The sequence below is a fragment of the Camelina sativa genome, chromosome 14 (assembly GCF_030686135.1).
Source record: "Camelina sativa cultivar CO46 ecotype springtype chromosome 14, ASM3068613v1".
Taxonomy (NCBI): Eukaryota; Viridiplantae; Streptophyta; class Magnoliopsida; order Brassicales; family Brassicaceae; genus Camelina; species Camelina sativa.
Window position 1 is genome coordinate 14,436,210 of NC_141893.1, and position 27,381 is coordinate 14,463,590.

The following is a 27,381-nucleotide window of genomic DNA, read 5'->3' on the forward strand; positions in this document are numbered from 1 at the left end:
GAAGATGAAAAAACATAGCTTGTTGTAACTTGTAAGTTCAATAAAATCTTTGCATACACTAACACACAGCAAGTATGGTATGGAATTCCTTTACTTTAATATTTAGACAAGAAGACAAAAACACTGAAAATAAGAGTAACACTAAAACTAAACATGTCAGCAAATGCAAATCGTCAGTCCTAACATGAAAAAACTAGTTTTGCTTGGTGTCAAAAAGCCAACGCTTAGATATTAATTAAAAGAAAAGGGAAAAGGCAAAGTTTGTCAAGCTCTTACATTAGCCATTAGGATAATAGGATCCTTCAAGAAATACATAAAACACATTATAAAGAGGCAATACTTTCAACGTGTTCTGGCGAGATGTGGACGCAAACTTCTTCTAGTTTCTTCACATCCTCTAGTATCCATATAAATCAAAACTCCTAGACGGATGGTGGGGTTGTCTTGCAATGGAAGCTAACTTCCCTTTGAATTCTATCAATATTGATTCACCCTCCCAATACACAACATCCACAAGCGCTTTGATAAAACTATATAATCCTTTCAAATCTATCATCAAACCCCCACAATCACTGGACACTACAAGAAAACAGGCAAATAGCGACTGCACTATTAGTCACTATTTAATCGCTAAATGGTGTGTTACGACTAAATAGCGACTAAAACCAATAGTCGTAAATCGAGAGTCGCTAAAATAGATAGTCGTAAAATTAGTCACCAAATAGCAACTACATTAATAGTCGTAAATTTAGTCGTAATATAGTCACTAAATTTAGCGACTACATTACGACTAGTTGTCTCCAAAATAGTCATAATGTAGTCACCAAATTTAGTGACTAATTGATGACTAATTACTGACTATAGTTGTATTTAAGTATTTATACATTATTGTATTTATACAGTGTTTATACAAATTATATATATTTTATTAATTGTTTTAAATATATTTAAATTATGAATAATGTTTTAAAACATTATTTTTAAGTACTATATTTATGATTAATAAACCATGATTACAAAAAAATTGTATTACAAAATAAAATTAAAAATCATAACTAAAAATAAGAATACTTCATCCTCCTCAAAAAACATAATTAGAAAAATAGATGAAAAACTACATAATAAATGGTTTGTCGCACATTCTCAATTGCTTTGTATTCCATCATTGAAGCCTAGGTAGTTCCCACTAATGTTCCAAGAGCAACTCATTTCTTCAAGTACCTTCAGAACAAACAAACAAAAAAATGTATCATGGGGACTCATTTCCCATTATCAATATAACACGATTTCAAAATCGAGACTAGAAATGAGAAACCATCGGGACAAGCAATTCACTATAACTAACATGTCTTCTAGCTTAAAAACTTGAGTGTGAGTAAGAAGAACGACAATGGTGACTCTAGTTAAAGAGTGCATATAAAACAGGTGTCTAGAGATCGGTATTACCAAATAACTCTTGACAAATTCAACAAAAAGCCTCACAAAAATTACAACAGAGGCTTCTAAACAAATGACTCTTTTGACAGATTTAATAAAAGTCTCACAGCAATAAGTAGCAAAGTATATATATTGTACCTTAATAGCAAAAGATACAATAGGATAAGAAAATGTCTTAACCAATGAAAGTTTACCTTACGCTCTGAAATAAAGTTGTACATCATGAGCTCTGTCTAAGAGTGTGCTTGGCTGTGGCTTTCTCTGTAAGCCAAACATCATCATCGACCTAAGAACAATAGGACACTGAATCAGATGGTTTACGCATGCAACAATGTGACTTCAAAGAATTGAAGAGTAATACAAGAGTAATAATTGAAAATAAACATAAGGGTTTTACCTATCTTCTTCCAGCCAACCGCTTCTTCAAGCTTCTCCAAATCCAGTCTATTGATCACAAACAACAAAATAATATAGTAAACAAAAATCACATGTTCAAACCATAAGCTTCTAAGACACAAACACAAACACCAACACACACACACATACCACATTTTATCATATAAAATCACCAAAACTGAGGTGACTCTGTGAAAGAAGTGATATGCTTTTAGAGAGCTTAGTTTGAGTACCTTCGGTGACTTTGGTGACACTGAGGAGAGCCGAGTTGAGCCTTGAGTTCTTTAAGCCACAAGACTCAACCAAAATAGCTGACACCTGATCTGAGAGAAACCCACCAAAGAAAAAAAAAAAAAACAATCTTGCACATAAGTACTCAAGAATTCTGAAAAGATGAAATAACAAAGCAGTTCCAGGATTTTTAAAAGAAAGTAAGAAACCCACCTCCATGGAGACCAAAACAGATGGAGCTAGACATTTGAAAGAAATGACAAGAGATATACCCGCGTGGCAACAAAGCTATTGATGCGCTACTCCTTCCCTCACTTCTCCTTCATCATTCTTCTACTTCTTATCCTCCCTCATCTGCAATCACACAGGGGATGAGAGACGCAACAAGGCAACTAAGTGGATCACATCAGCATTGGCTACCGATATCAAGCAGATAAATCAAACTCGTTTTTAGCAGAATCAAAGTGAAAATCCATGCTCCTACAGCGGAACAAGAAAAGAAAAAAAAGGATAACAAATGAAAGCAACTACTAAGCCTTCAAGAACGTCGGAGAGGATTGGTGTGAGAGCAAAAGAGAACTTGACCCATTGTTGCTTGATAGAAAAATTGATTCTTTAGTCGACCCAAGTTTTCGGCTGTGCGCCGGAGAAGCACACGACTTGAATCGAAGCAGATCTTTCCCGGTTTTGAGATCCCAACTTCTAATTTCGTCGATAAATCCACCGCTTAGCTTTTTCGTCTTCTATGTCGTCTTCCTCCGCTTCACCTCTCAGCTTCTTCTTCTTATATGTCGTCTTCAAACCAATTCGAAGATTAAGGTCATTACAAACGTAGACCAGAAACCCTAATCCCAAAATCAGATTTAAAGGGGGGAATAGAGATAGAACAAACTGACCTTCTCCCACGGAAACAAGTTTCCCTTCTAGATCTGGAGATACGGTCGGAGGTTTGGCCGTACAGAGTCATCGCGATTCGAAGAAATGAGAGTGAGAGTTTCTCCGAAAGAGTTTTGAGAGGGATGATGATTTTTTTTTCTAAGTGTAGTGTCGAGGAATAGAGGCACAGGTTGGTGAAGGTTTCTTTGTTGGGGAATTGCACCCTATAACCTAAAAACAAATTATAATTTACTCCCTAACTACTCTAACCACTAAAAGCTAATATACTGTATTATATACCCCTAGGGTTCTCAATAAACTAATCTTTAGGGTTTAGATTTCCTCCAGCCACCGTCATCATTGATCACCGGCCGTTGCCACCGCCGGCGTCCGGTCGCTGCCACCACCGGCCATCAACATCTGGCCACTGGCCACCAACTTTCGGCCATCGACTTCCGGTCAACTTCCGGCCATCGATTTCCGGCCACCGGCCACCGGCTTCCGGCCACCGACCACCGACCTCCGACCACCGCCACCTCTGACCACCTACCTCCGGCTACCAGCCACCGCCACCTCCGACCACCTACCTCCGGCTACCAGCCACCGTCACCTCCGGCCTCCGGCCGCCATCACCTCCGATTGTAATCCCGGCCACCCACCCTCCAGCCACCATTGCCACCAAACCATCAAAGGTAATTTTTCCTACCCTTCATGTTATTCACTTAATTTTTCAAAATAATATGTTATATTCTTAATTATATATGTAAATATGGCTAGTTGGCAAATTGACCCTTCTTTGTTTGTTGATTTTTTTTCTTTTTTTTTGTTGGCCAATTTTCAATTCATATCAAAATCCAAAGTGGTACAAAAACCTCTCAAGGCTCAGACTAAATGATATAGTATTTAAGTTTTTTTTTTGTTTATCAACAATTAGTTTCAGATTTTAAAATGACTAATTTAATAAATTTTATAAGTAATTAGTTTTTGGAAGTATTAAATTATATATATACACTAAATAGTTTTAGATTAGATTTAATTTTATACACATAATGGTTATATTTTGGTTAAATGGTTTATAATTTAATTTCTATATACTATGCATTATAAAAGTTTAAAATTAAGATATAAGGTTTAAAGTACAGGTTTGGGGTATAGGTTTATGATTTGGGATTAAGTTTTGAATTTATGACTTATGAATTAATTTCTAAGATTTAGAGTTTATGATTTAGGTTTTGGGGTTTGGTTAAGGGTTTGGGGTTAAATTTTAAAAATTATGATTTTCTTAAATAGCGACTGATATGCGACTTCTTAGCGACTGTTTACTATAAGTCGCATATTAATCGCTAAATTGGTGACTATTTAGCAACTACATATTTCGGTGTGCAATATAGTCATAAAATAGTCACTAAATTATGACTAAACTAGCGACTAACATATGCAGTCGTTAAAAAACGACTAATATACAATCAAATATTTGTAGTCGTAAAATAGTCGCTAGATAGTCACTACTTAGTCGCCAAAAATGACGACTACATATATAGTCGCTAATTGTAGTCGTAAAATCCATATTTTCTTGTAGTGGGATTCTTATCTCGGCTGGGGGTCCAAACACCAAAATACACGAAACCATTGACGCAAAATGCAAGGAAGCTAACTTACCTTTGTATTCTAATAGAACAGATTCACCCTACCAGCAAAAAAAAAAATATCCAGAGGCTCTTTGAGAAAACTTATCCTCTCATATCTAACATTATAATACTAACATACTATGTCAATATATGTAACTATTTAAAAAATTAGTAAATCCAAAAATTTATAAAAACCGTTTACAAAATTACACTCGCGCATTGGCGAGTTAATAAGCCTAGTGTTTATAGAAAACATTTCAAAGAAGAAACACAAACTTTCCGCGGCTTTTAATTATCTATGTTGTCAAGTTTCTTACTTAAATCTTCTGTTTATCTTTTTTTTTCTTATACATTAACAAGTTCTTTCTTAGTGACGATCGAGGAGGAAGATTCCGTTGACTTTGACTAGTCTTCTAGTATTACTTTAAAGAAATTTCATGTGAATACTATAAATCTTAATTACTTTGTATTTTATTTAAATTTCTATTGTGAAAAAAAAAAATTGTGTTTTTAGGTGGTTAACATTCGTTGACAAAAGTAAATGAGAGAAAAAAAAACAGATTGATTTTGTCATTAGAGGCACGACTATCATAGGGCATAAAGAAACCGTTGATTTCATGAGTAATATAGGTGTGACGGTGTGACTACGGGTTTGAGAGTGTTTGAATACAGGTTGTCTGGTCCTGTTTGTGCAGCTCACTTGGTGTTGAACATACATATAGGGATTCAAAATCCATGTTTCTGTTAATATCCTAGTTTCCAATTTGATTTTCTGCTGTGAAATATTTTGTAATGACACAAATAAAATGCTCTTGAATATTCTTTCATTACATTTGTTGTTGTCAAAAATTTTGCACCTATCATAGCAACAATCAATTGGGAGATTTCTAAAGATCTAATGCCAACAAAAAATTATAAATCATAATATACCAATTCTTTTGCATTCAAGATCCGAGCAAATTAGAAACATGAACTCTAGAACATGAACTCTAGAAGAGAAAATTTAACCATCATGAATAAATGAACTGAATATGTACCTAAATGAATGTAACCAATAAAGAAGGCATGACATCGTAAAAGTGATTCAAAGTCTCTTTCCTACTTCATAATAATCGCATAACGATATCAAATAAATTTTAGTTGCATAATGAACACTTACAAAATAAATTTTACTTAAACCATTGTGCGATGGATATATTTTATAAACTGACGGAATCTAATTTTCAACATACACACATACTTAGGATATTTATTGTTTCGTGGAAACGGCATGATTACTTTGTAAGTATATATAGTTTTTGTGTTTATGATATATATATATATATATATATATATTTTAAAACTTCAAATGTGGTATATTTGAGAAATTTCTCTATATAAAAATACCTTAAATATTTATCCCAATCTATTAAAAAAATCAAAATAAAAAGAATTCTACAAATTGCCCTTTTTTAGATTTCACATTTGTAGTCTTTATATCAATTTTTTATTAAAAAAAATTCTAACTTTCAGATTGTTAACACAATACTTCAAATATTTATCTCAATCTTAAAAAATGTGAACCAAAAATGATTATACAAAGTTCCCGTTTTCAGATTTTATATTTGTATTTAATTTCAATCTTCAATATATCAAAGATTTGATGCCATTGAATTTCTTTGGACAACAAACAATGCTGCTGATCAATTAGCCACGAGTCAACGATCTGAATCCTCTGCTTTTCTTGTTCACTCATTCATCCGTAGTTGTTTTATCGAATGTAATTTACTCTGAGCAATGGAGAAACATGGATCTTTCAGACAGACCTCTTCCTGCAAGATCAAGAGATTATAGCCGAGAGGACGACAAGCTGGCACAAAAGTAACAGGTAATGTAATGAACCTCTTAGCGAGAGAATATACATAGATCCTCAATATCAAAATAACTGTTGGTGCGGGATTTAGCACCCCCGACATACCGAACTAATCCAGAAAGACAATTTGGTTATTTAACTGGGAATCCGGTTAAGTACTCAGTTAGGTCATTTAAGCCCATTTCGGATAGAAGAAGCCCAGCCTCGAGGGTGAAGAACCGACTTCTACTTCGCCCGGCGGCCGATCTAAGAGATAGAGTAACTTTCCTTATTTCAGTTCGTCTGATAAGGAAAATTAATATATTGTGCGATTTATGAATATGTATAAAGGGAAAGACTTCTCCATTGTAAATCATCCATCATTGAATACAATTATTGAGTTCTCTTCTTGTTCTTAGCAATAGAAACCCTAGTTCTTAAAAGATCAATTCCTTTTCTTCTAATAATCAAAGCTTAGATTGATTTTCTAGAGGGTTTACTTTACTGAATTTGTTCTCCCCCATAAACAAATTCATTGTGGAAATCCAGTTTCTACAATTGGCGCCGCCTGTGGGGACCGCAAATCGTCTCTAAAAGTTACTCTCTAAGAAAGACAATCTTATCCGAAAAAGTTCTCCGAAAAGTCCACGATAATGTCTTCACTCATCACCGAAGTCACCGGCGCGAACCGTACCACCTCCAACACACCCGATGTCACGGGCATCGCGCCTGCTCAAGACAACGTTGCAACACAGAGCGATGTATCAACTAGGCCGGCTATCGCCGTGTATGTTCGCCGCCCCGTCACCGAATCGAGGAACCTGACTGATGTCTCCTCCGAACTCCCAGTTGAGACCAGATCTGAAGGGGAGACCAGCCAGGAAGCAGGGCGAACTCGCAAAGAGACAACCAACCGCGACACGGAGCTCTCCGATGAACAACCAGGCGAGGAGGATGCACGCGCCACGGAGCAGCGGCTCCACGCACAAAACGGGAACCCCTCTGTTCGCACCACGACAGCGGTCCAAAATCCGCAAGTCGTCTCCATGGAAGATTTCAAGATCCTGTTCGGCACCATGACGAAAGAAATCTACCAGATGATCTCCGAAACTAACCGCAGGGTCGACGCTGTCATAACTCAGACAACCCCATCGCAAATCTCTGCTGGACAGTCGCCCATACTCGGCACTGACAGTCTCACTCGTCGTCTCGACTTTTCGGACGTCCAATACGAGCGGAAGAATCCTCCCCCTCAGACGACATCGAGTATTCGACCAACGAACCGAAATTCACGTATGCACGAGAATTCGGCCGCCCGGTCGCCCGCTTCACGAACGCGGGGTCTTGCCTCGAAATCAAAGTAATCAAGACGCAGATCAGCGGTATGAACAAGCTTCTTCATCGGGCCATTAGCACGACTCTAGAAATCGACAGGATTGTCGAAGTGACCCGACAATCCCCTTTTACTCAACGGATCTTGCGGGCCGCCATCCCATACGTCAAGCTGAAACTCCCAACCTACCTGGGCGACAAGGACCCCGTCCAATTCATGACGTCCTTCATGGCAACCATGACAAAGGCACGATTCACCGAAGAACAGAGGGATGTTGGTTGTTGTCATCTATTCATCGATAGCCTCTCCGGCCCTGCCTTGGTGTGGTTCACAAGGCTCGAACCGAGTTCAATCGATAACTTCGACCAGTTATCTACGGCTTTTCTTAAGCATTATCGAATTCTCATCGAACGAGGCATGACGAGCTCAGACCTTTGGGAGATGACCCAGGAACCCGGCGAATCCATCGACAGTTTCTTGAGCAGATTCAAGGAAAAGCTAACGTGCGCATCGTCCTAGAGGATGCCGCAATGGCAGCCTTCAAAAAGGGGTTGATTCCCGGGTCGCCATTACGAAAGGATCTTAACATACGGAAGCCCAAGGACCTCGACGACGCACTACATCGAGCCTCCAGATTCGCGCTCGACGAAGATGAAGACGCCCAGTTAGCCACAAAAATAATCGGGCAACCGTCGCACCCCCTAAGGCTAAAAGCCAGGACGAGCACCACGAACCTCGCAAGCATCACGACCCCCAAGACCAAAAAAAGGGTGTCGTTCACGCGGTCTCCAAAGTGGAGGACCAAAACAAACAGCCATCCGACCCAAAGGAGCTGTACTGCGATTTCCACATGATCGCCGACCACTCTACACACGAATGCGTCCATCTGAAGAATTTCCTGTACGGAAAGTATCTTTCCGGCTAAGTGGAAGCCACCTTTCAGCCGAAAAGCATTCGTGGAGGCAGAGGTCGCCGAGGGGGATGGCGTGGTGGACGATCTAACGGCGGCCATGGCGCCGGAGGAGGACGAGGCTACAATGGTCCGGCCAACGGAGTTCAGCAGCCGGCTAACCAAGTACTGGCGAACCATCAAGAGGAGATGCTCCAGGCGGACGAGCTGCCTGGCCCACCCAAGCGACAGAGAGGGCAAAATCCCGAGCGGGCCAATTCTCCTGTCCGAGGACGAATAACCATGATACTTGGCCCACCGGAGGACTGCGCCGACTCCGTCCGCGCACTAAAGAAGAGGGGGCGTCAAGTTTGCAGCCTTCAGGCAGCCCCAAGCGAACCTCCACTTTGCTCGGACCCCATATCATTTACTTCGGAAGATGCCAAGGGAATCCAACACCCCCATTCGGATCCTTTAGTCATCAAAGTCTCCATAGTACCGTCAATGTAATATGCTGGCAAACGCTAGAAAAAATGGGTGTCACGCCGGAACAACTGAAACCCGAATCTCGAACATTGACGGGCTATGATGGGGTCGCCAAACTTTCGATGGGCAACGTAAAGCTGCAGGTGCGAGCCGGCGGATTGTCCCAGAAGACCAAGTTCGCAGTCATCGACGCGCCTCCAGTCTACAACGCCATTTTGGGGGTACCGTGGATATACGCGATGCGGACCGTACCATCGACCTATCACCTCTGCCTCAAGTTCCCAACCACCACGGGCATCTGCACACTTTATGGTGACCAGAGGGTAGCTCAAACTTGCTCTGTTATCGAGAAGAAGCAGAGGAAGACTGAAGACGTGTAGCAACTACAGAGCGAGGACCATCTTACCGGTCCCCCTAAGCCGGAAAGAGATCGCCTTAAGTCTCCGGAGTGTCGAATCTTACAGGTGAACATCGATCCCACCGACCCCTCACGAACTGTTGGCATCGGTGCCGAACTGGAGGAGCACATAAAGTCAAAGCTGATCGCTTTTCTGCAGTCTCGGTCTTCCACATTCGCCTGGTCCACGAAAGACATGATCGGGATAGACCCAGATGTTATCTGCCACAAGCTCAACGTCGATCCCACATTCAGAACAGTAAGAAACAACGACGCCTGGGTCCAGACCAGGCTAAAGCAGTTCAGGACGAGGTCGAGCGGCTGCTCAAAGCTGACCAGATAATGGAGGTCCAGTACCCTGACTGGCTGGCCAATCCAGTCGTGGTCAAAAAGAAGAACGGTAAATGGAGGGTATGCATGGATTTCACCGATCTCAACAAAGCTTGCCCCAAGGATAGCTTTCCTTTGCCACACATAGACCGTCTCGTCGAAGCCACGGCTGGAAACCAACTGCTCTCATTCATGGATGCCTTCTCAGGTTACAACCAGATCGCCATGAGTTCAACTGACCGCGAAAAAACGGCATTCATTACGGATAGGGGGACCTATTGTTATAAGGTCATGCCGTTCGGATTAAAGAACGCTGGAGCAACCTACCAACGACTGGTAAACATGATGTTCGCTAGTTTGCTTGGAAGAACCATGGAATTCTACATCGAAGATATGCTGGTTAAATCTTTGATCCCAGAGCAGCACATCGAGCATCTCGCTGAGTGTTTCGATATCTTGGATCATTTCCAGATGAAACTGAATCCAACAAAGTGTACATTCGGAGTCACTTCAGGCGAATTCTTGGGGTATATCGTCACTGAGCGCGGGATAGAAGCAAACCCTAAGCAAATCGAAGCCATATTGGGACTGCCGTCGCCGACCAACAAGCGAGAAGTGCAACGCCTGACCGGCCGCATTGCAGCCTTAAATCGCTTCATCGCTCGATCAACAGATAAATGCCTCCCTTTCTACCAACTCCTCCGCGGAAATATGGATTTTCACTGGGACGAGGAATGCGAGGCCGCCTTCTAGCAATTGAAGGAGTACTTGACTTGCCACCCAGTGTTAGTCAAACCAGAAGACGGTGAAACACTGTACCTCTACGTCTCGGTCTCCAGTTCGACTGTCAGTGGCGTGTTGGTTGGAGACGACCGCGGGGATCAAAAACCTATCTTCTATACGAGTAAAGCACTCAACGACGCGGAGTCACAATACCCCACGCTGGAGTAGCTCGCACTCGCAGTGATCATCGCCGCACGGAAGCTCCGACCCTATTTCCAGTCACATTCCGTCGTCGTATTAACCGATCAGCCACTCCAAACTATCCTCCATACCCCCCTCCAATCCGGACGCATGGCGAAATGGGCAGTCGAGCTAAGTGAGTATGACATCGAATACCGCTCCCGTCCAAGCTTGAAGTTGCAAGTCCTGGCCGACTTCATCACCGAGCTATCTACTGACCTCGACAACCCCAATAGGGAAGAGCATTGGACAATGTTCGTCGATGGTTCGTTGACGAATGAAGGATCCAGAGTGGGACTCATTCTCCGGTCCCCCACCGGTGAAGTTCTCGAGCAAGCATTAAAACTCAACTTCAGAGCATCAAATAACGAAACGGAGTACGAGGCCGTCCTTGCGGGTCTTCGGTTAGCACGAGGACTCGGAGTGACACATTTGCAAGTCTTCTGTGACTCCCAGCTTGTAGTCAGCCAATTCAGTGGAGAGTTCGACGCCAAAAATAAGCGAATGTGGGCGTATCGGCAGTTGGTCCGAGCACTGTCCAGGGAATTCACGTCTTTTTCTCTGACGAAGGTCCCACGAAACGAAAACGCGTCAGCCGACGCCCTCGCAGCCCTGGCAAACAGCTCCGACCCTGATTTAAGGCGCACCATCCCGATCGAATGCAACGACGCTCCCAGCATCGACCCCGACAATCATATAGCAGTAATCAACGACGATTCAGTTTTGATGGAGGTCAACGAACCAGTAGAGGATCTGACGGACGTCACGAAGCCTCCGGACGACTGGCAAATTGAGATCAAACTCTATATCTCCGACGGCGTCGTCCCACCAGACAGATGGGCAGCCCGACGCTTAATGGCTCGAAGTGCCAGATACATCCTCTTGGACGGGGAATTATTCCGCCGAAGCGCATCTGGAGTTTTCCTCACCTGCGTCACTCGGGACGAGGCCGAGCGAATCATGATGGAGGTGCACGAAGGCGAAGGTGGCAACCATTCTGGCGGACGCGCACTCGCCCTCAAAATAAAAAAGGATGGACACTATTTGCCGACCATGATAGCCGACTGCGAAGCCTTCGCGGCAAAGTGCGAAGCCTGTCAGCGCCACGGACCAATGCGGCAAATCCCGCCCGAACTGCTAAACACCGTGACAGCTCCATATCCTTTCATGCGCTGGGCCATGGACACTATAGGTCCTCTTCCGGCGTCAAAATCCAAGAAATACGTCCTGGTGCTGACCGATCTTTTCACCAAATGGGTCGAAGCGGAGTCCTTCACAAGGATCCAATCCTTGGACGTAACCAATTTCATATGGAAGAGCATCATATGTCGGCACGGACTTCCATACGAGATTGTCACCGATAACGGCACACAATTCACCTCGATGATCACCAGACGTTTCCTGACGAAGTGGCAAGTTGAGGCCACTAATAAGTCGATCATCGACGGACTAAAAGGGGGCGTGGGCAGACCACCTTGATGGCGTATTGTGGTCCTATCAAACAACCCCGCGGCAGAGTACGGGACAATCCCCTTTTTCCCTTGCATATTGTCTCGAGGCACTCGCCCCTGCCGAAGCAGGAGTCCCGACACTCTGACGTACCATGATGGTCGGCAATCCCAAACTTAACAACAGGATGCTGATTGACCACAACGATCTTGCCGAAGAGCTGCGCGATCAAGCCCTAGTCCGAGTACAACACTACCAAGATGCAGCGGCTCGGTATTATAACAAAACTGTTCGTCAGCGGCGTTTCAACGAAGGTGATCTGGTTCTACGGGAAGTTTTCGAGAACACCAAAGAAGTCAATGCCGGTAAACTCGGCGCTTGGTGGGAGGGTCCATACCTCGTATCCAAGGCAGTTCGCCCAGGCGTCTACGAACTTGTAACCATGGGCGGAGAACGGATCAAAAACTCGTGGAACACAACCCACTTGAAGCGTTATTACTGCTAAGTCGTCTTCACGACCCTAACTAGGAGTTTTCGGGAATCCGAACTCCATTCATCTTTCCTTTGTAATACGAACTACGGTTGGCTTGATCCCCGTTTCGGGGTACGTAGGCAATTCCTTGTCTTTTTCAAGATTAAGTGAATGCAGCTAAGATATTAATAAAGTCTTTATTTCGAACACATTTTGATCGGCAGTACGCCAAATTACGCTGAAAGTCGTTTAGATTAATTTCCATTACACTTCGTCTACAATCGCTATTTTCAAGTACAAATGGAAAACTTCCATCGAATAATTCGGATAATACGAATGAGCAAAGTCTTGATCAATCGCCATTACATGCTTTGGAGATTTGACCGATTAATAAGATTTAAAAAAAAAAACAAAAAGAAATAAAAACCGCCCGTTTTCGGAGTTCGGCGCGGTACGGGGCTCACCATCACCGTTCTGGACGGTCCTGCAGCCGAAGTGGAGGACGAGGACCAGACAAATCGTCCTCCAAAGGTTCCTCCACCTCCATCTTGATTAGTTCGGCTCGCCAAAACCGGCGTGCCTGCCTTAAGGCCTCAAGTCTATCCGCCGGGACTTCGAAGCCATTAGATACCAAATCTTCCAGGAAGGTGCATGGGCCCTCGACCATATGCCTTTCGCGAAAGATTGGGCCAGCCGATTCCAAAAAATTGGCATATCGCCTCAACATTTCCAGGGAAGCCCGATAGGCCCAGATGTCCGTGATAAACGGATGCGCGGTATCCTCCAGAGGTTGGCAGTCGGCCTCGAGTAGGGCAGGCACATCCATGCGCGCAACCTGTTCCTGGCACGTCGCACGCGCGGCAAGCAACTGGGTCATTCGCCACTTCGCCAAGAAGAAACTTCGGCGATCATCTCGTTCAGAACCCGAACAGTCCCATTCAAGCGGTAGAACCGACAGATCTCAAAGAGCCTAAGACGTCTCGCCGTAAGATGAGCCCCCAACCTATAGCGGCGAGCTCGGTACCGTCGAAGCTCCTGGCATATAAGACTCCCCTCCGCGCCAGTCATATCAACGAAGGGGACAGGTGCACGAACAAGAAACGTCTCCGCCCGATCTAGAGTGGAGGGATTATCCGACGCTTCAGTACACCCGGCGTTGCTCGCCGAAGCAGCTATTCTTTCCCAAGCCCGTCTTAGCCATGCGGATCGAGTAGTTATCATCCTTCTTTTTCAAGAAATTGTGAAAGTTGGAATGTCTCTTTCTCCCAACCCTCAACCATATTTATATAGGGTCGTGGAAAGTAACCGCCGCTGAATCCACCAATCACAATACCGTGAAATTTTTGCCGCGTCCCAAAAAAAATTCTCAAAGACCGCGTAACACATTTAATGCAGCGCGTCTTTTTATTTTCTCTAAAAATATATATATATATACCGAACTGGGTTAAGTATTGGTATATACCGAACTCACTCTTCGTTGACACCCTGGCCAGGTGATCAACTCGCGTAACTACGCAATGTTTTTCAGGATTAAGCCGAACACAGAGTTGTTATTTCGCACCTGACTTTCATATGTAGGGATAAGCCGGACCTAGAGTATTTATTCCGCGCCCGTTCTTTTAATTTAGGGATAAGCCGGATCCAGAGTATTTATTCCGCACCCAATCTTTTAATTTTGGGATAAGCCGAACCCAGAGTATTTATTTCGCACCCAAACTTTAGTTCGGACGGAATGGTTAGCCGAACCCAGAGAATAATTTCGCAGTCCGGCATCCGAACTAAAGCAAAGGAGAGAAGCCGAGCCCAGTATCTCGCCCTCTGACCAAACGTATCCCGTTAAGGCTAAATAGCTTAATTTTTAAAGTTTGATTGATGTTTTCAACCATCGTTTAATAAAAATTGCCGGATATAAGCCGGGAGACGTCTCGCTTCTGGTACATTTTTCAGCAATAAAAATAGCAAACTTTAAGTACTCAAATAGTGTAATTCGCCTGCTACTATGCGGTAGAATCTTATTAAATACTCTTTATTTCAAATAACACATCTTACTTCCGAACTAGTGCGCCATTCGCCGCGATCTCACGAACACTCGTCTTGAGTCATTTTGGCATCGACCACAACAGCTGCAGCCCGGTCTTCTCTCAGTCCTTGGGGCGAGTTTCCAATGCCCTGGCCTTCTGTTCGGACTCATCCAGCAAGTCAATAGTCCTTTTCCTTTTTGCCTTAAGTATGGCGACTTCAGATTCTAAAGTCTTCAGTTGGCGGTCGATCCTAACTTTTTTCATATGAACGTACTGGAGATCCTGGTTCAATTCTTAATGTGTACCTGCGATCTGCCTAAGCAAAGTCAACAACGGATTAGTTTGGAAGCGGACATTGCAGGATGTCTCGCGATAGTTACCTGACAAAAGAAGGTATCGGCTTCAGCAAGCTCGGCATCATTAGCACGCCTGTTGATATAAAACGGCTTGACGTTTCCTGGAATGAAGTCACCAATCAGGGTAGGGTCCATGTGTGTCGGCTTCCGATCTGCTTCCTTTCGGCACTTGATGCAGTACGTAACCAGGCATGGTGGCAGGGCCGCTATCCTCTCGAATCCATTCTCGATCCAATCTTTTGGGTGGGATTCAAGCATCTGAAGCTTGAGCAGCAGTTCGCGTTGCGCTTGTTCGAGTGCGGCGAGTCGATCGCGGTACTCCGTGTGACGGTCTTCCACGTGATGAAGAAATTCTTCCAGGTCACGTCTCTCTTCCGGTTTAACGCGGAACATCAGCATCCAAGGAGCTTGGATGTTCGGGTAGTAGGCCATCCCCCTTTCGATAACTTCGGCATTCGAGAAAGTCGGGACACCATTCGCGATAAGAGGGGATTCCACGCTGCTAATAGAGTTCGACATCGCTCTGGTTTAAAGTTTTTCAAGAATTGTTTAGTTCGGAGACCACCCCGTTTGATTTATATGCAAACTGGGGGGTGAAATTTCCATATTCTGTGCAAAATGGCAAAAGTGCAAATTTCGAGAATTTGTTGAGTTTTCCTCTTTGGCAAAAGGAAAAATTCCGGCACAAAAAAGACAAAAAAGTTTCAAAAGGGAGAATGGGCCGAACAAGTCGGCAATGTTTTACAAGGGTATTCAAACCCATACTTAATAGAGTTTGGGGCAAAAACAAAAATTAAAGTTCAGCGTCCAAAGCACCAGTCAAATCAGCTTGGAAACTCTCGGCATTGGAGCCATACGGATGGTAGACGGAGTCCGGAGCCATCGTTCCGGGGTGAAGAAGTCCGTAGCCCAGCTGATCGGGGGACATAACAAGGTCGTTTTAATTCAGTTCGAGGACGTCGATCGCTTGGATAGTTTCCTCGACTTTGGCCTTGTTCTTATCAATCTCCGCGATTCGCTCCTCAGGAATAACGACCACCTTCTCGATCAGATATTGCACAGTTTCCTGCACTCCGGTAGCTTGGTTTAACAGGTCTTCCAAGGGGCGAATCTTCTCTTGTTTGACTAAATAAGCCTTGACCTTATTAAATCGAGTCTGCGCTTTCTTCGTTGTTCGCTCCACCTTCTCCAAACGATCCCGCCGAATTCTTTTAACTTCAAAGTCGAGTTTAATTTTCAACTCGTTGCATGCTCCCTGCAGTTCGGATTTCTCTTCTTCGAGGATAAGCGCTCGGGAATTCAGTTCGCCAATCCTCAGTTCGGATTTAGCGATGATACCATCCTTTTCAGCGAGAAGAGCTTCAAGCTCCTTGATCCTCTCGTCCTTAGCTTTACTGGCAACTCGGATTTGTTCCGCGCATTCCTTCACCTTTTCAAGCTCGAATCCAGACTTTTTATCGCTTTTGACTCGCCTATCGTACAACTGAGTCAGCGTATTCATCCTGGCGGCAGTCTGTGAAATCAAGGAACATACGTCAGTTTTGCCCGCACAAAGTTTGAACAAGTTAAAGAAAATGATAAGGCTAACCATTAAGTGGGATTCGGCGACGTCAAGGAACGCTTTTTGGAACTCCAGTTCGTCCACTGACGGAAGAATTCGACTGGAGATCTTCAAGGTTCGGAAAAGTTCGCCTGAAGCATCACGATTTATGACCAAAGGGGTATCACCGAAATACTCGAAGGCAAACCGATCCGTTTTGTCATTCTCTCTTGCCAGACGGAATCGGTCGGCAGATTCCAGTCCGGCGTCTTCGGCTGAGCGTTTGCGGTTAACCGCTGGCTGTGGCGCCTTCTTTTTGTGTTTCCTCTTCTTCCTTTTTGGTCCAGCTCCAAGCTGAGGGACATCCTCTTCATCGTTCGGAGGGTCGACATTCCCTAAAGCTAGGGGAGGGGTATCGCCTTTCGCAACATCGACTGTGTCGACGTCTTCTTCGGAAGCCCGAGTTGGATTAAGGACGGTCCGATCCTGAACAGGATCAACATCAGACCGGTCCTGAGGAGGATCGATATCGGCTTCGATGGCAGCCTGGGTTTCTCGGCGAACGACCTGGAGACTGTCGGATTCAACGACACGTGACCCGACTGGCTCCACAGTTCGTCCCAGCGAACTCGCGAAACTTGGGAATGTTGTCCTGGGTTTGCCCATCACTGTTTCAACACGGATACGGGTAATAAATTCCCACCGACGATTGTTCCCGAATAGTAGAGCGTTCCAGATAGGGTGATAGTCCGGAGCTAGACGTGTTGCGCAAAATGGACGATCTGGAAGCAAGACATGAAAAAGTTAAAATTGGTCAGAGGTGCCGAAGTCAATTAGAACGTACTGGAAATATAAAATCTACCAGGATTTTCATTCCACACTCTCCGATGGAAACCCAATGGATTAACAAGCGAGTACTAATCGACACGGACATAAAAGTAGTGGTTCGCCCACTTCTTGAATTTGGAAACTCTTTGACCAGCAAGGAAATTATGCGCCGGTCTCATATTCACTTCCCAGCGATGCGGACTCTTTGATGACTTGAAATTGGATTGTTGCTCAAAGCATTGAACTCCAATGTTAACTCCGACTTCGGCTGCTATGGTAAGGGTAGCCATGAAGTTACAAATGGCTCCAGGGACAAATTGGCAGATCGCTATCCTGCGTCTTTGGGCGTAGAGTGATATTAATGCCGGGATTGGGAATAGGAGGCGACATTCAGTAAAATAACCCTCGTACAAGCATATGTACCCTTCCGGCGGGTTCCAGGGGCGCTGGTCGGCTCAAGGAATAAGAATTGTGACGTTGCTGTTAAATACACCGCATGCGTTCAGCATGTCGTTCACGGTTTTGATCGAACTCAAATTCTTATCGCCTCCAATTCGTCCTTTATGGTCTAACAAAGGATCGATATCTTCGATTGAGATTCCTAAAGGCGCGAATCGGTTTTCTTCTTGCGACAACACATCTTGAGTCAGTTCATCACTCCCGTCTTCATGACGAACTGGTAGAGGAGTCTGTGATGATGAAGCTCCAGCTGAGCAGCGAGTTAGAAGAGATGGGATTTCGGAGCCCGATCTACTGGATTCTCCGATCTGTGCGACGCGTCTGGAGGTGCGACGAATTAATTGTCCGCTTTCGCTTTCCGGCGAAAAAGAGGGATCCGAAGTGCCCGCCATGATGTGAGTTCGGAGAGTGCGGAAGAAAAATGGAGATAAATAATTAAAAAGAAGAGAGTTCGGAGCAGATTACCTTTCACTGAGAAATGACGAAGGGAGGAGGCGTATTTATAGAGTCGAATGGGCGGCAACCCTACGAAGAGTCATTATGACCTACGCGGCTCTTCGACTTCCGACCTAGCAGATGTGATGCAAACGACACGTGTCATCTAGACGGTTCACGTTGAAGTGGCGCGGGAATCCCGGGTAACATCAAATGGTTCTTTATGGTCTAGATCGGATATTCTCTTTTCCATAGTTCGAAATATTCAAATTGAATTCCGAATATTTAGAACTGGGGGGGGACTAATTGTTGGTGCGGGATTTAGCACCCCCGACATACCGAACTAAACCAGAAAGACAATTTGGTTATTTAACTGGGAATCCGGTTAAGTACTCAGTTAGGTCATTTAAGCCCACTTCGGATAGAAGAAGCCCAGCCTCGAGGGTGAAGAACCGACTTCCACTTCGCCCGGCGGCCGATCTAAGAGATAGAGTAACTTTCCTTATTTCAGTTCGTCTGATAAGGAAAGTTAATATATTGTGCGATTTATGAATATGTATAAAGGGGGAAAGACTTCTCCATTGTAAATCATCCATCATTGAATACAATTATTGAGTTCTCTACTTGTTCTTAGCAATAGAAACCCTAGTTCTTAAAAGATCAATTCCTTTTCTTCTAATAATCATAGCTTAGATTGATTTTCTAGAAAGTTTACTTTACTGAATTTGTTCTCTCCCATAAACAAATTCATTGTGGAAATCCAGTTTCTACAGTAACCTTGGAAATAAGCTTCGAAGGGGAATCTGCAAGCTTAAAATGTAATATAATTGTTGTAATTAATAGAGTAGCATAAATTATGCTGCATAATGAAATGCAAGACCACCTTCACCTGATTGTTCTCTTTCGTGTTTCTCGCCATTGCCTTTTAGACCAACTATTTATTAAGACAATGATTGTTGAGATTAGGTTTTCCAGAAGCACAAAGAATCATCACGATTGTTTGCCAAAAATTTCCGCAATCGCTTAATCTGCATAGCAAACAAAATCGAGAAGCTTCTCTATTATATGCAACATACAGTTCAATGAAATCTTGTGCATATACTACCATACACTAATACACAGCAAGTAGGTAGGATATTATGATATTATGATATTATAATAATCACTCTGGAGAGCCAGAAGAATATTATGATATTCCTATACTTCAAATAAAAAGTAGAAAACAAAATAAAACACATGTCAGCAAATGGAAATCATGTCCTAACATAAAAAAAAAACTTGTTTACTTGGTGTTAAAAAAGCCAACGCTTAGATATAAATTTAAAGAAAAGGGAAAAACAGAGTTCGTCAAGCTCTTACACATAACGGTTCTTCAAGAAATACATTAATCACTTTATAAAGAGGCAATACTTTCAACGTGTTCGGGTGAGATGTGGACACAACATTGCTCTCCAATTCCATATCTGTATGAGAACTCACACCATTGTCCGTACATCCGTACACTCATCATGATGGGCCATCCGTACAGTTTGGATGCTTAGCAAATCCAGTCCATATAGAACAATCTCCAACGATCACCAATGCTTCGAGATCCTTCCATAGAGCCGTTGGTGAGAGTAAGCAAGTGGGAAGAAAGTCAAACCAAGATCACATGTTAGCTTAAGGAGATGTCACTCTCAGTATATGTAATTATGCATAGCATCTTAGTAGAATATTCTGTAGTGTACATGTCTATATTTAGATTGTAACTAGGATCTAAATCAAGTAAGAAATGAGATAATCTCTTTCTCCATTACACTCAAACACTCTCATATTTCTTCTACTCTCTTACTCTGTTTTCTTCTCTGTTCTACACTCTGTTTCAATCTCTGTTCGATCCTACACTCCTCAATAATCTCTTCATACTCCTTATCCTACTCAAAACTTACATGGTATCAGAGCAGGACATACCTTCTCTGTAGATCTAACACCCACCAAAACATTTCTGCCTCAAACTCTTCTCATTACCCGTTGGACAACCTATGTAATCAACGGTCAGATTATCATGGAGAGCACCAAAACTCTAATTGTTCCAGTTACTCTCAAAGGAGAGAACTACTTATTGTGGGCAAGAACCACAAAAACAGCCCTATGTGGCCGAGGGCTTTGGTCCCATATCACCGCAAGTGAAGCTCCAAAGAGCCAAACCGCTAAAGACGGCAAAGTTCTTGTCACCAGTGGAGAAGACAAGTCGTTCCAAGAGGATCAAGGAGTTCTTGCCATCATTCAAAACTCAGTTGATGCTCCTATTCTTGAAGCATACTCCTACTGTGAAACCGCAAAGGATCTATGGGACACGCTTCAAAATGTTTTCGGGAATGTCACCAATGTAAACCGAATATTTGAAATAAAGCGAGCCATCAACAATCTCAACCAAGAAGATATGGAGTTCACCAAACACTTTGGAAAGTTCAGATCTCTTTGGGCTGAACTAGAGATGCTTCAACCTGCAACCATCGATCCAACAATCTTAAACGAGAGGCGCGAATAAGATAAAGTATTCAGCCTACTCTTGACGTTGAACTCCTCCTACAACGATCTCATCAAGCATATCTTGAGATCGGATAAGCTCCCGAGTCTCGATGATGTATGCAACCAAATTCAAAAAGAGCGTGGCTCTATTGGTCTATTTGGAGGCAAAGGAGAACTGGTAACAGCCCACAAAGTGGAGATTGCTTCCGCAAACAAAGGATACTACAAGCATGATGACAAGAATCCACCCTTTTGTGAGCATTGTAAAAGGCCTGGTCACTTCAAGAGTCGATGTTGGATTCTCCATCCCCATCTTCGTGTCAACCGTTCAATGCCTAGTCGTGGAGGACCAAGAGCTCACCAAGCGAACATGGTGGGAGAAGCAACGACCTCCACACCAAACAATCAAACTATGGAAGGTAATGGAGCTGCCTTAATGGCGTATTCAGAGCTGGTGAGGAAGTCGGACCTGGATGCACTCATCAAAGCCCTCAAAGAGGCATCCGGTAACGCTTGTCTTGCCTTAAACTCTACTAAACCTCTTAATATTGACTGTGGAGCATCTCATCACATGATTAGTGACTCTAAGTTAATTAGTGAAATTAAACCAGAAAATGGAAATGTGATTATAGCTAATGGAGAAAAAGTTCCTGTTAAAGGCATTGGTAACCTGAAATTATTTGATAAAATTTCTAAAGCTTTTTACATGCCTAGCTTTACTTCAAATTTGTTATCAGTTAAGAGAGCTACTACTGATCTAAATTGTTATGCAATATTTGGCCCTAACAATGTACATTTTCAGGATATTGACACAAGTAGAGTGCTTGGCCAAGGAGTCTCGAAAGATGACCTCTATGTGCTTGAGGATTCAAACCTAGCTCCATCCTTATCTTCTTGGTTTAGTTCAACTATTGTTAGAGGTAATAGTGCTATTTCGCATGCTAGACTAGGACATCCCCATTTTCGAGCTTTAGAGCTTATGTTACCAAATATGTCTTTTAAAAATGATGAATGTGAAGCTTGTATTCTTGAAAAACATTGCAGATCAATGTTCACTAAGTCTATGACTATTTATGATCATTGTTTTGATTTGGTTCATTCAGATGTGTGGACATCTCCTTGCTTATCTAGAGAAAATCAAAAATATTTTGTTACTTTTATTGATGAAAAGTCTAAATATACTTGGTTAACATTACTACCATCCAAGGATAGGGTTCTTGAAGCATTTATGAACTTTCAAATTTATGTGACTAACCATTATAATGCCAAGATTAAAATTTTGAGATCAGGTAATGGTGGGGAGTACACAAGCCATATATTCAAACAACATCTTGCACACCATGGCATTATTCATCAAACAAGCTGTCCCTACACACCACAACAAATTGTTTTAGCTGAAAGAAAGAATAGACATCTCATGGAGGTTGCAAGGTCCATGATGTTCCACACATGTGTTCCCAAGCGTTTTTGGGGAGATGCTGTCCTTGCTGCTTGCTACCTCATCAACCGAACACCTACAAAGATTCTCCATGACTCATCACCATTTGAGGTATTAAACCAAGAAAAACCTACACTTGATCACTTACGTGTATTTGGGTGTGTTTGCTATGTACTGAGACCAGGTGAACAACGAGACAAACTCGACGCCAAAAGTGTTAAAAGCATGTTCATTGTCTACTCTACAACACAAAAAGGATACAAGTGCTATGAGCCGAATACAAAGAAAGTGTTAGTCTCCCGCGATGTCAAGTTCGTAGAGTCTCAGGGTTTTTATGAGGAGAAAAATTGGGACAATCTTAAAGACTTGTCCAACTCACCATCTGATCGTGCAACAAATCTTCGCATCATCCTTGAGAGACTTGGTGTTGACAACTCTCGCATCACAGCAAACCCCGACGAACCTTCCTCACCAGAAGCAGAGAAACAGGGGAGTCCAGACACATCTCCTGCATCAAGTATCGATGCACCTTTACAACCTGCATATGATGCAGAGGTGTTAAACTCAGTCGATGTGAACATTGTCTCCAATGAAGAGGATGATGTCTGTCTCGACAATGAAGATGATAATGATGAGGCTGATCAAGAAGCTATTATACCATTACGAAGGAGTGAGCGACTCAAATCTGTCCCCCCTAACTGGAAAAATCCGCGTATTTTCTACAACAATGTGGCGGTTGCTCATCCTATCCAAGCCGTATGCACTCTTGCACATTTTCCCTTACAACATCAAGTGTTCCTCGGTCAAATTGACAAACATTGGATCCCTCAAACCTATGACGAAGCCAAAGAACATAAAGAATGGCGTGATGCAGTTAGTGCCGAGAAGACTGCCATGGAATCCAATAACACTTGGTATGAGACTGATCTACCTAAGGGAAAGAAAACTGTAACATCAAGATGGATCTTCACTATCAAGTACAAAAGTGACGGTGAGATTAAACGCTTTAAAGCGCGGCTTGTAGCAAGAGGCTTCACCCAAACGTATGGGGAGGACTACCTTGATACGTTTGCACCAGTAGCAAAACTTCACACGGTTCGGGTGGTCTTTTCTCTCGCAACAAACCTAAGCTGGGAATTGTGGCAAATGGACGTTAAGAATGCGTTCTTGCAGGGTGAGCTTGAAGATGAAGTCTATATGCACCCTCCAACGGGCTTAGAAGACACCATTGGTCCTGGCAAGGTTTTGAAACTCAACAAAGTGATTTACGGTCTGAAACAGTCTCCAAGAGCATGGTACCATAAGTTAAGCACCACATTACTTGAAAGAGGATTTCAAAAATCAGAGGCCGATCACACTCTCTTTACATTGCCAAGCGACAAAGGTATCATAGTCATTCTCGTTTATGTAAATAAATATTATCATCACAGGGAATGACAAGGTAGGAATTCAAACACTAAAGATTTTCTCAAATCTGTTTTTGATATTAAAGACCTAGGAGAACTTAAATATTTTCTTGGAATTGAAGTATATAGATGTGATGAGGGATTGTTTTTATCACAAAGGAAATATGCTCTTGATCTCTTAAGTGAAGCAGGTAAATTAGGTTCAAAGGCAGTATCAACAACACTTGAGGAGAACTACAAGGCATGAGGAAAGGGGGAGCTCGATGCAGCTCCATTCGAAGATGTCAAACAGTATCGGCGCTTAGTAGGTAAACTTATATACCTCACTATCACACGGCCTGACATCTGTTTTGCCGTGAATCAGGCCAACCAACACATGCATAATCCAACCATACACCACTGGAACATGGTGAACCGAATACTCAAATACATCAAAGGCTCACCAGGACAAGGCATCTGGATGGGACACAATGATAGCACTGAGCTTGTCGGATATTGCGATGCCGATTATGCCGGAGACCGTGAAGACCGTCGCTCAACTACAAGCTACTGCACATTCTTAGGTGGTAACTTGATCACATGGAACAGCAAGAAACAAAAAGTTGTATCACTATCAAGCGCTGAATCAGAATATAGAGCCATGAGGAAACTTACTACCAAATTAATGTGGCTCAAAGCTCTTCTCAAGGATCTTGGAGTTGAATCATCAAAGCCAATCACAATGCATTGTGATAATGAAGTCGCCATTCACATAGCATCAAACTCGGTATTCCATGAAGGACCAAGCACATCAAGGTTGATTGTCACAAAGTTCGAGAACAAATCAAACTCGGAGTTGTCCTCCCATGTCACACTGAATGCTCCGAACAGTTGGCTGATGTATTCACCAAAGCAGCCACTCCACAAGTATGTGAGTATATTCACTCCAAACTTGGTCTTAAAGACCTTATTCGGCCATAAAGTTCCAATATGGCACCTACACTCTTTTTCCCTTATGTATAGTTTTTCCCAAGAGGTTTTTTACACTAAGGTTTTAAATGAGGTGGGTGTTCATGAGTTCAAGCTTGATCGATCCTCTTGATCAAGCTTGAGGGGGAGTATGAGAACTCACACCATTGTCCGTACATCCGTACACTCATCAAGATGGGCCATTCGTACTGTTTGGAGGCTTAGCAAGTCCAGTCCATATAGAACAATCTCCAACGATCACCAATGCTTCGAGATCCTTCCATAGAGCCGTTGGTGAGAGTAAGCAAGTGGGAAGCTAGTCAAACCAAGATCACATGTTAGCTTAAGGAGATGTTACTCTCAGTATATGTAATTGTGCATAGCATCTTAGTAGAATATTCTGTAGTGTAAATGTCTATATTTAGATTGTAACTAGGATCTAAATCAAGTAAGAAATGAGAAAATCTCTTTCTCCATTACACTCAAACACTCTCATATTCCTTCTACTCTCTTACTCTGTTTTCTACTTTGTTCTACACTCTGTTTCAATCTCTGTTCGATCCTACACTCCTCACTAATCTCTTCATACTCCTTATCCTATTCAAAACTTACAATCTGCACCTAAATTCTTTGTCTGCAAGTCCTTTGAGCATAACTCTTCTAATGTCATTTCTATCTGTATTGTAGTAGAAAATGTAGTATGGTTCATTGCACCGCAGACTTTCTGGGGCGAAAATGAATTCACCAGCTTTGTTGATTCCGGGGGAAATCATCCTCCTACCCAACTCCAAAGAGAAGGGAAGCTTAAATGTTTGCTTGGACCAAGCATGTTTATCCACATCCTCTAGGATCCATAAATCAAAACTGCTAAAAGGACGGTAGGGGTGTCTTGCAATGGAAGCTAACTTACCTTTCTATTCTATGAGAGTAGATCCACCCTCCCAATACAAAACAGGCACATGCGCTTTGACAAAACTAATCCTCTCAAATCTAACGTCAAAACACACAATCACCTGGATTGTTATCATGGTTGGGGGTCGTCCAAGCACCAAAATACACGAAACCATTGATGCATATTGATTTAGTTGCAAAGTAATAAGGCGGGGAGGTAACCTGATTGCATGTCCATGAAGAAGAGTCACCTCGTCCAAGTGTTAAAACCTCGTGCTCTAAAAAATCGTATTGCTGGTAAGGATCAGACACCAAAGGTCAATGCTTTGAACTGATCATCAACAAAATCGTATCCCAAGGATGTGCTTGGACCTTGTAATGGTAAGTAAGTGACTTTCCCCATGCTAGGGTTACAGACAAGCCATGGACGCCTTGGACGGAAGCACAGTTGGAGCTGAGCCAGCCATCCAAGGTCCGGGAGGGTATTGCCATATGGAGATTGGTTGCCAAAGATGAAGATTCCCTTCCTTTGTGTGAAGACAAGAAGATAAACAAACAACCACCACCATCACTGAAAGCGATTATAAACCGTGATTGCGCCGCAGACACATCATAGTAGGCATTGACGAAACTCTGGCTGCGGATGATGGAAGACCAAATCTTTGACACGCATTGGAACTTCATAAGAGACTTGGCAGACAGTCTAGTGAGTATCTCAATCTCTAGGTCAAAAGGGATGTGATCTACCTTACTTGGTGATCTTCTTCTGTCTTTCTCATTTTCGTCCCCCTCGTTACCATAACGAATAAGAAGAAGTCTCTCCTTGCATTTCATCAGATACTTGGCAGCAGGCAATGTAATCATCTTTAGAACAAAAGGGATCAACTTCATATCATACTTATTACTTCCGCTTCCGTTGCTGCAGAACCTGTCCTTCTCATCTTTGTCCCTTCGTTTAATGGCGGCTTCTGACGAAACCCTGAATTCGATTTGGCGATAAGATTCTATAGATTTGGTCCAAGTTGGATCGTAACAAAATCGGAACACAGGATCAATAATAATACTTGCCAAATTCTTGTGCATAATATTACACAATACACACAACAAGTAAGAGACTACAAATACACACATGATCAATAATAATACTACAAATACTCTACAAATATAATCACAAAAAAAAAACACAGACTAACAAAAACACTTAAATGCTTGGTGCCAAAACGCTTCAATAATGAAAAAAAAAAAGAGTTTGTCAAAGCTCTAACATAAAGATCCTTCAAGAAAGGGATAAAACAGATCATCGAGAAGCAATACTTTCGACGTGTGGGGGTGAGATGGAGACGTAACATTGCCCTGTGATTCCGTAACGGCGCAGCAATTCCTAGTAGCCTAACTCTTCTCATGTCTTTTCTATCAACATTGTAGTAGAAAATGTAGTATGGTTGAACATCATTTGAGAGGAGTTTTGGGGCAAAAAATGATTTCACCAGCCTTGTTGGTCCCCGGGGAAGTCATATTCTTATCCGAGTAGAAGGGATGCTCAAATGTTTGCTTGAACCAATCATGTGTCGTCACTTCCACTAGTATCCATAAATCCAATCTGCGGAAATCAACATAAGGGTACCTTGCAATGGAAGCTAGCTTCCCTTTGTATTTTATGAGAATAGATTCGCCCTCCCAGCAAACAACAGTCATAGGCGCTTTGATAAAACTTATCTTCTCAAATTTGACTTCAAAACACACAATCACCGCCTCACCGGATTTGTCGATCGGGTTGGGGACCAAGCACCATAATACACGAAACCATTGATGCATACTGATTTGGTAACA

General features: G+C 42.8%; 3 protein-coding genes, 1 long non-coding RNA gene and 1 pseudogene across 8 annotated transcripts; 3 read left to right on the plus strand and 2 right to left on the minus strand.

The window, feature by feature from the left end:
* Nucleotides 1–977: 977 nt before the first annotated feature.
* LOC147928210 (uncharacterized) lies at nucleotides 978–3,207 on the minus strand. 5 transcript variants are annotated; one of them, XR_015580734.1, is made up of 7 exons: nucleotides 2,961–3,207; nucleotides 2,650–2,859; nucleotides 2,337–2,418; nucleotides 2,067–2,156; nucleotides 1,835–1,881; nucleotides 1,632–1,723; nucleotides 978–1,221 (listed from the first exon to the last, which is right to left on the minus strand). It is a non-coding gene; the product is annotated as an uncharacterized LOC147928210 (long non-coding RNA). The 5 variants fall into 5 exon arrangements; XR_015580731.1 differs by having other exon boundaries at nucleotides 2,278–2,418; XR_015580732.1 differs by having other exon boundaries at nucleotides 2,067–2,151; nucleotides 2,278–2,418; nucleotides 2,961–3,157.
* Nucleotides 3,208–9,154: 5,947 nt separating this feature from the next.
* LOC147928211 (uncharacterized) lies at nucleotides 9,155–9,487 on the plus strand. The gene has a single exon (XM_087486058.1). It carries the CDS (start codon nucleotides 9,155–9,157, stop codon nucleotides 9,485–9,487), a length of 333 nt encoding a protein of 110 aa, XP_087342184.1.
* Nucleotides 9,488–10,908: 1,421 nt separating this feature from the next.
* On the plus strand, nucleotides 10,909–12,276 carry LOC147928212 (uncharacterized). Its single transcript, XM_087486059.1, has one exon. It carries the CDS (start codon nucleotides 10,909–10,911, stop codon nucleotides 12,274–12,276), a length of 1,368 nt encoding a protein of 455 aa, XP_087342185.1.
* Nucleotides 12,277–12,400: 124 nt separating this feature from the next.
* LOC147928213 (uncharacterized) lies at nucleotides 12,401–12,751 on the plus strand. The gene has a single exon (XM_087486060.1). It carries the CDS (start codon nucleotides 12,401–12,403, stop codon nucleotides 12,749–12,751), a length of 351 nt encoding a protein of 116 aa, XP_087342186.1.
* A 6,999-nt stretch (nucleotides 12,752–19,750) lies between these two features.
* On the minus strand, nucleotides 19,751–27,246 carry LOC147928214 (F-box protein At1g30790 pseudogene; annotated as a pseudogene).
* Nucleotides 27,247–27,381: the final 135 nt, after the last annotated feature.

Excerpts from the sequence above, each read along its gene's own strand:
- LOC147928211 (XM_087486058.1), top strand. The coding sequence starts at position 9,155 with ATGGGTGTCACGCCGGAACAACTGAAACCCGAATCTCGAACATTGACG.
- LOC147928213 (XM_087486060.1), top strand. The coding sequence starts at position 12,401 with ATGATGGTCGGCAATCCCAAACTTAACAACAGGATGCTGATTGACCAC.
- LOC147928212 (XM_087486059.1), top strand. The coding sequence starts at position 10,909 with ATGGCGAAATGGGCAGTCGAGCTAAGTGAGTATGACATCGAATACCGC.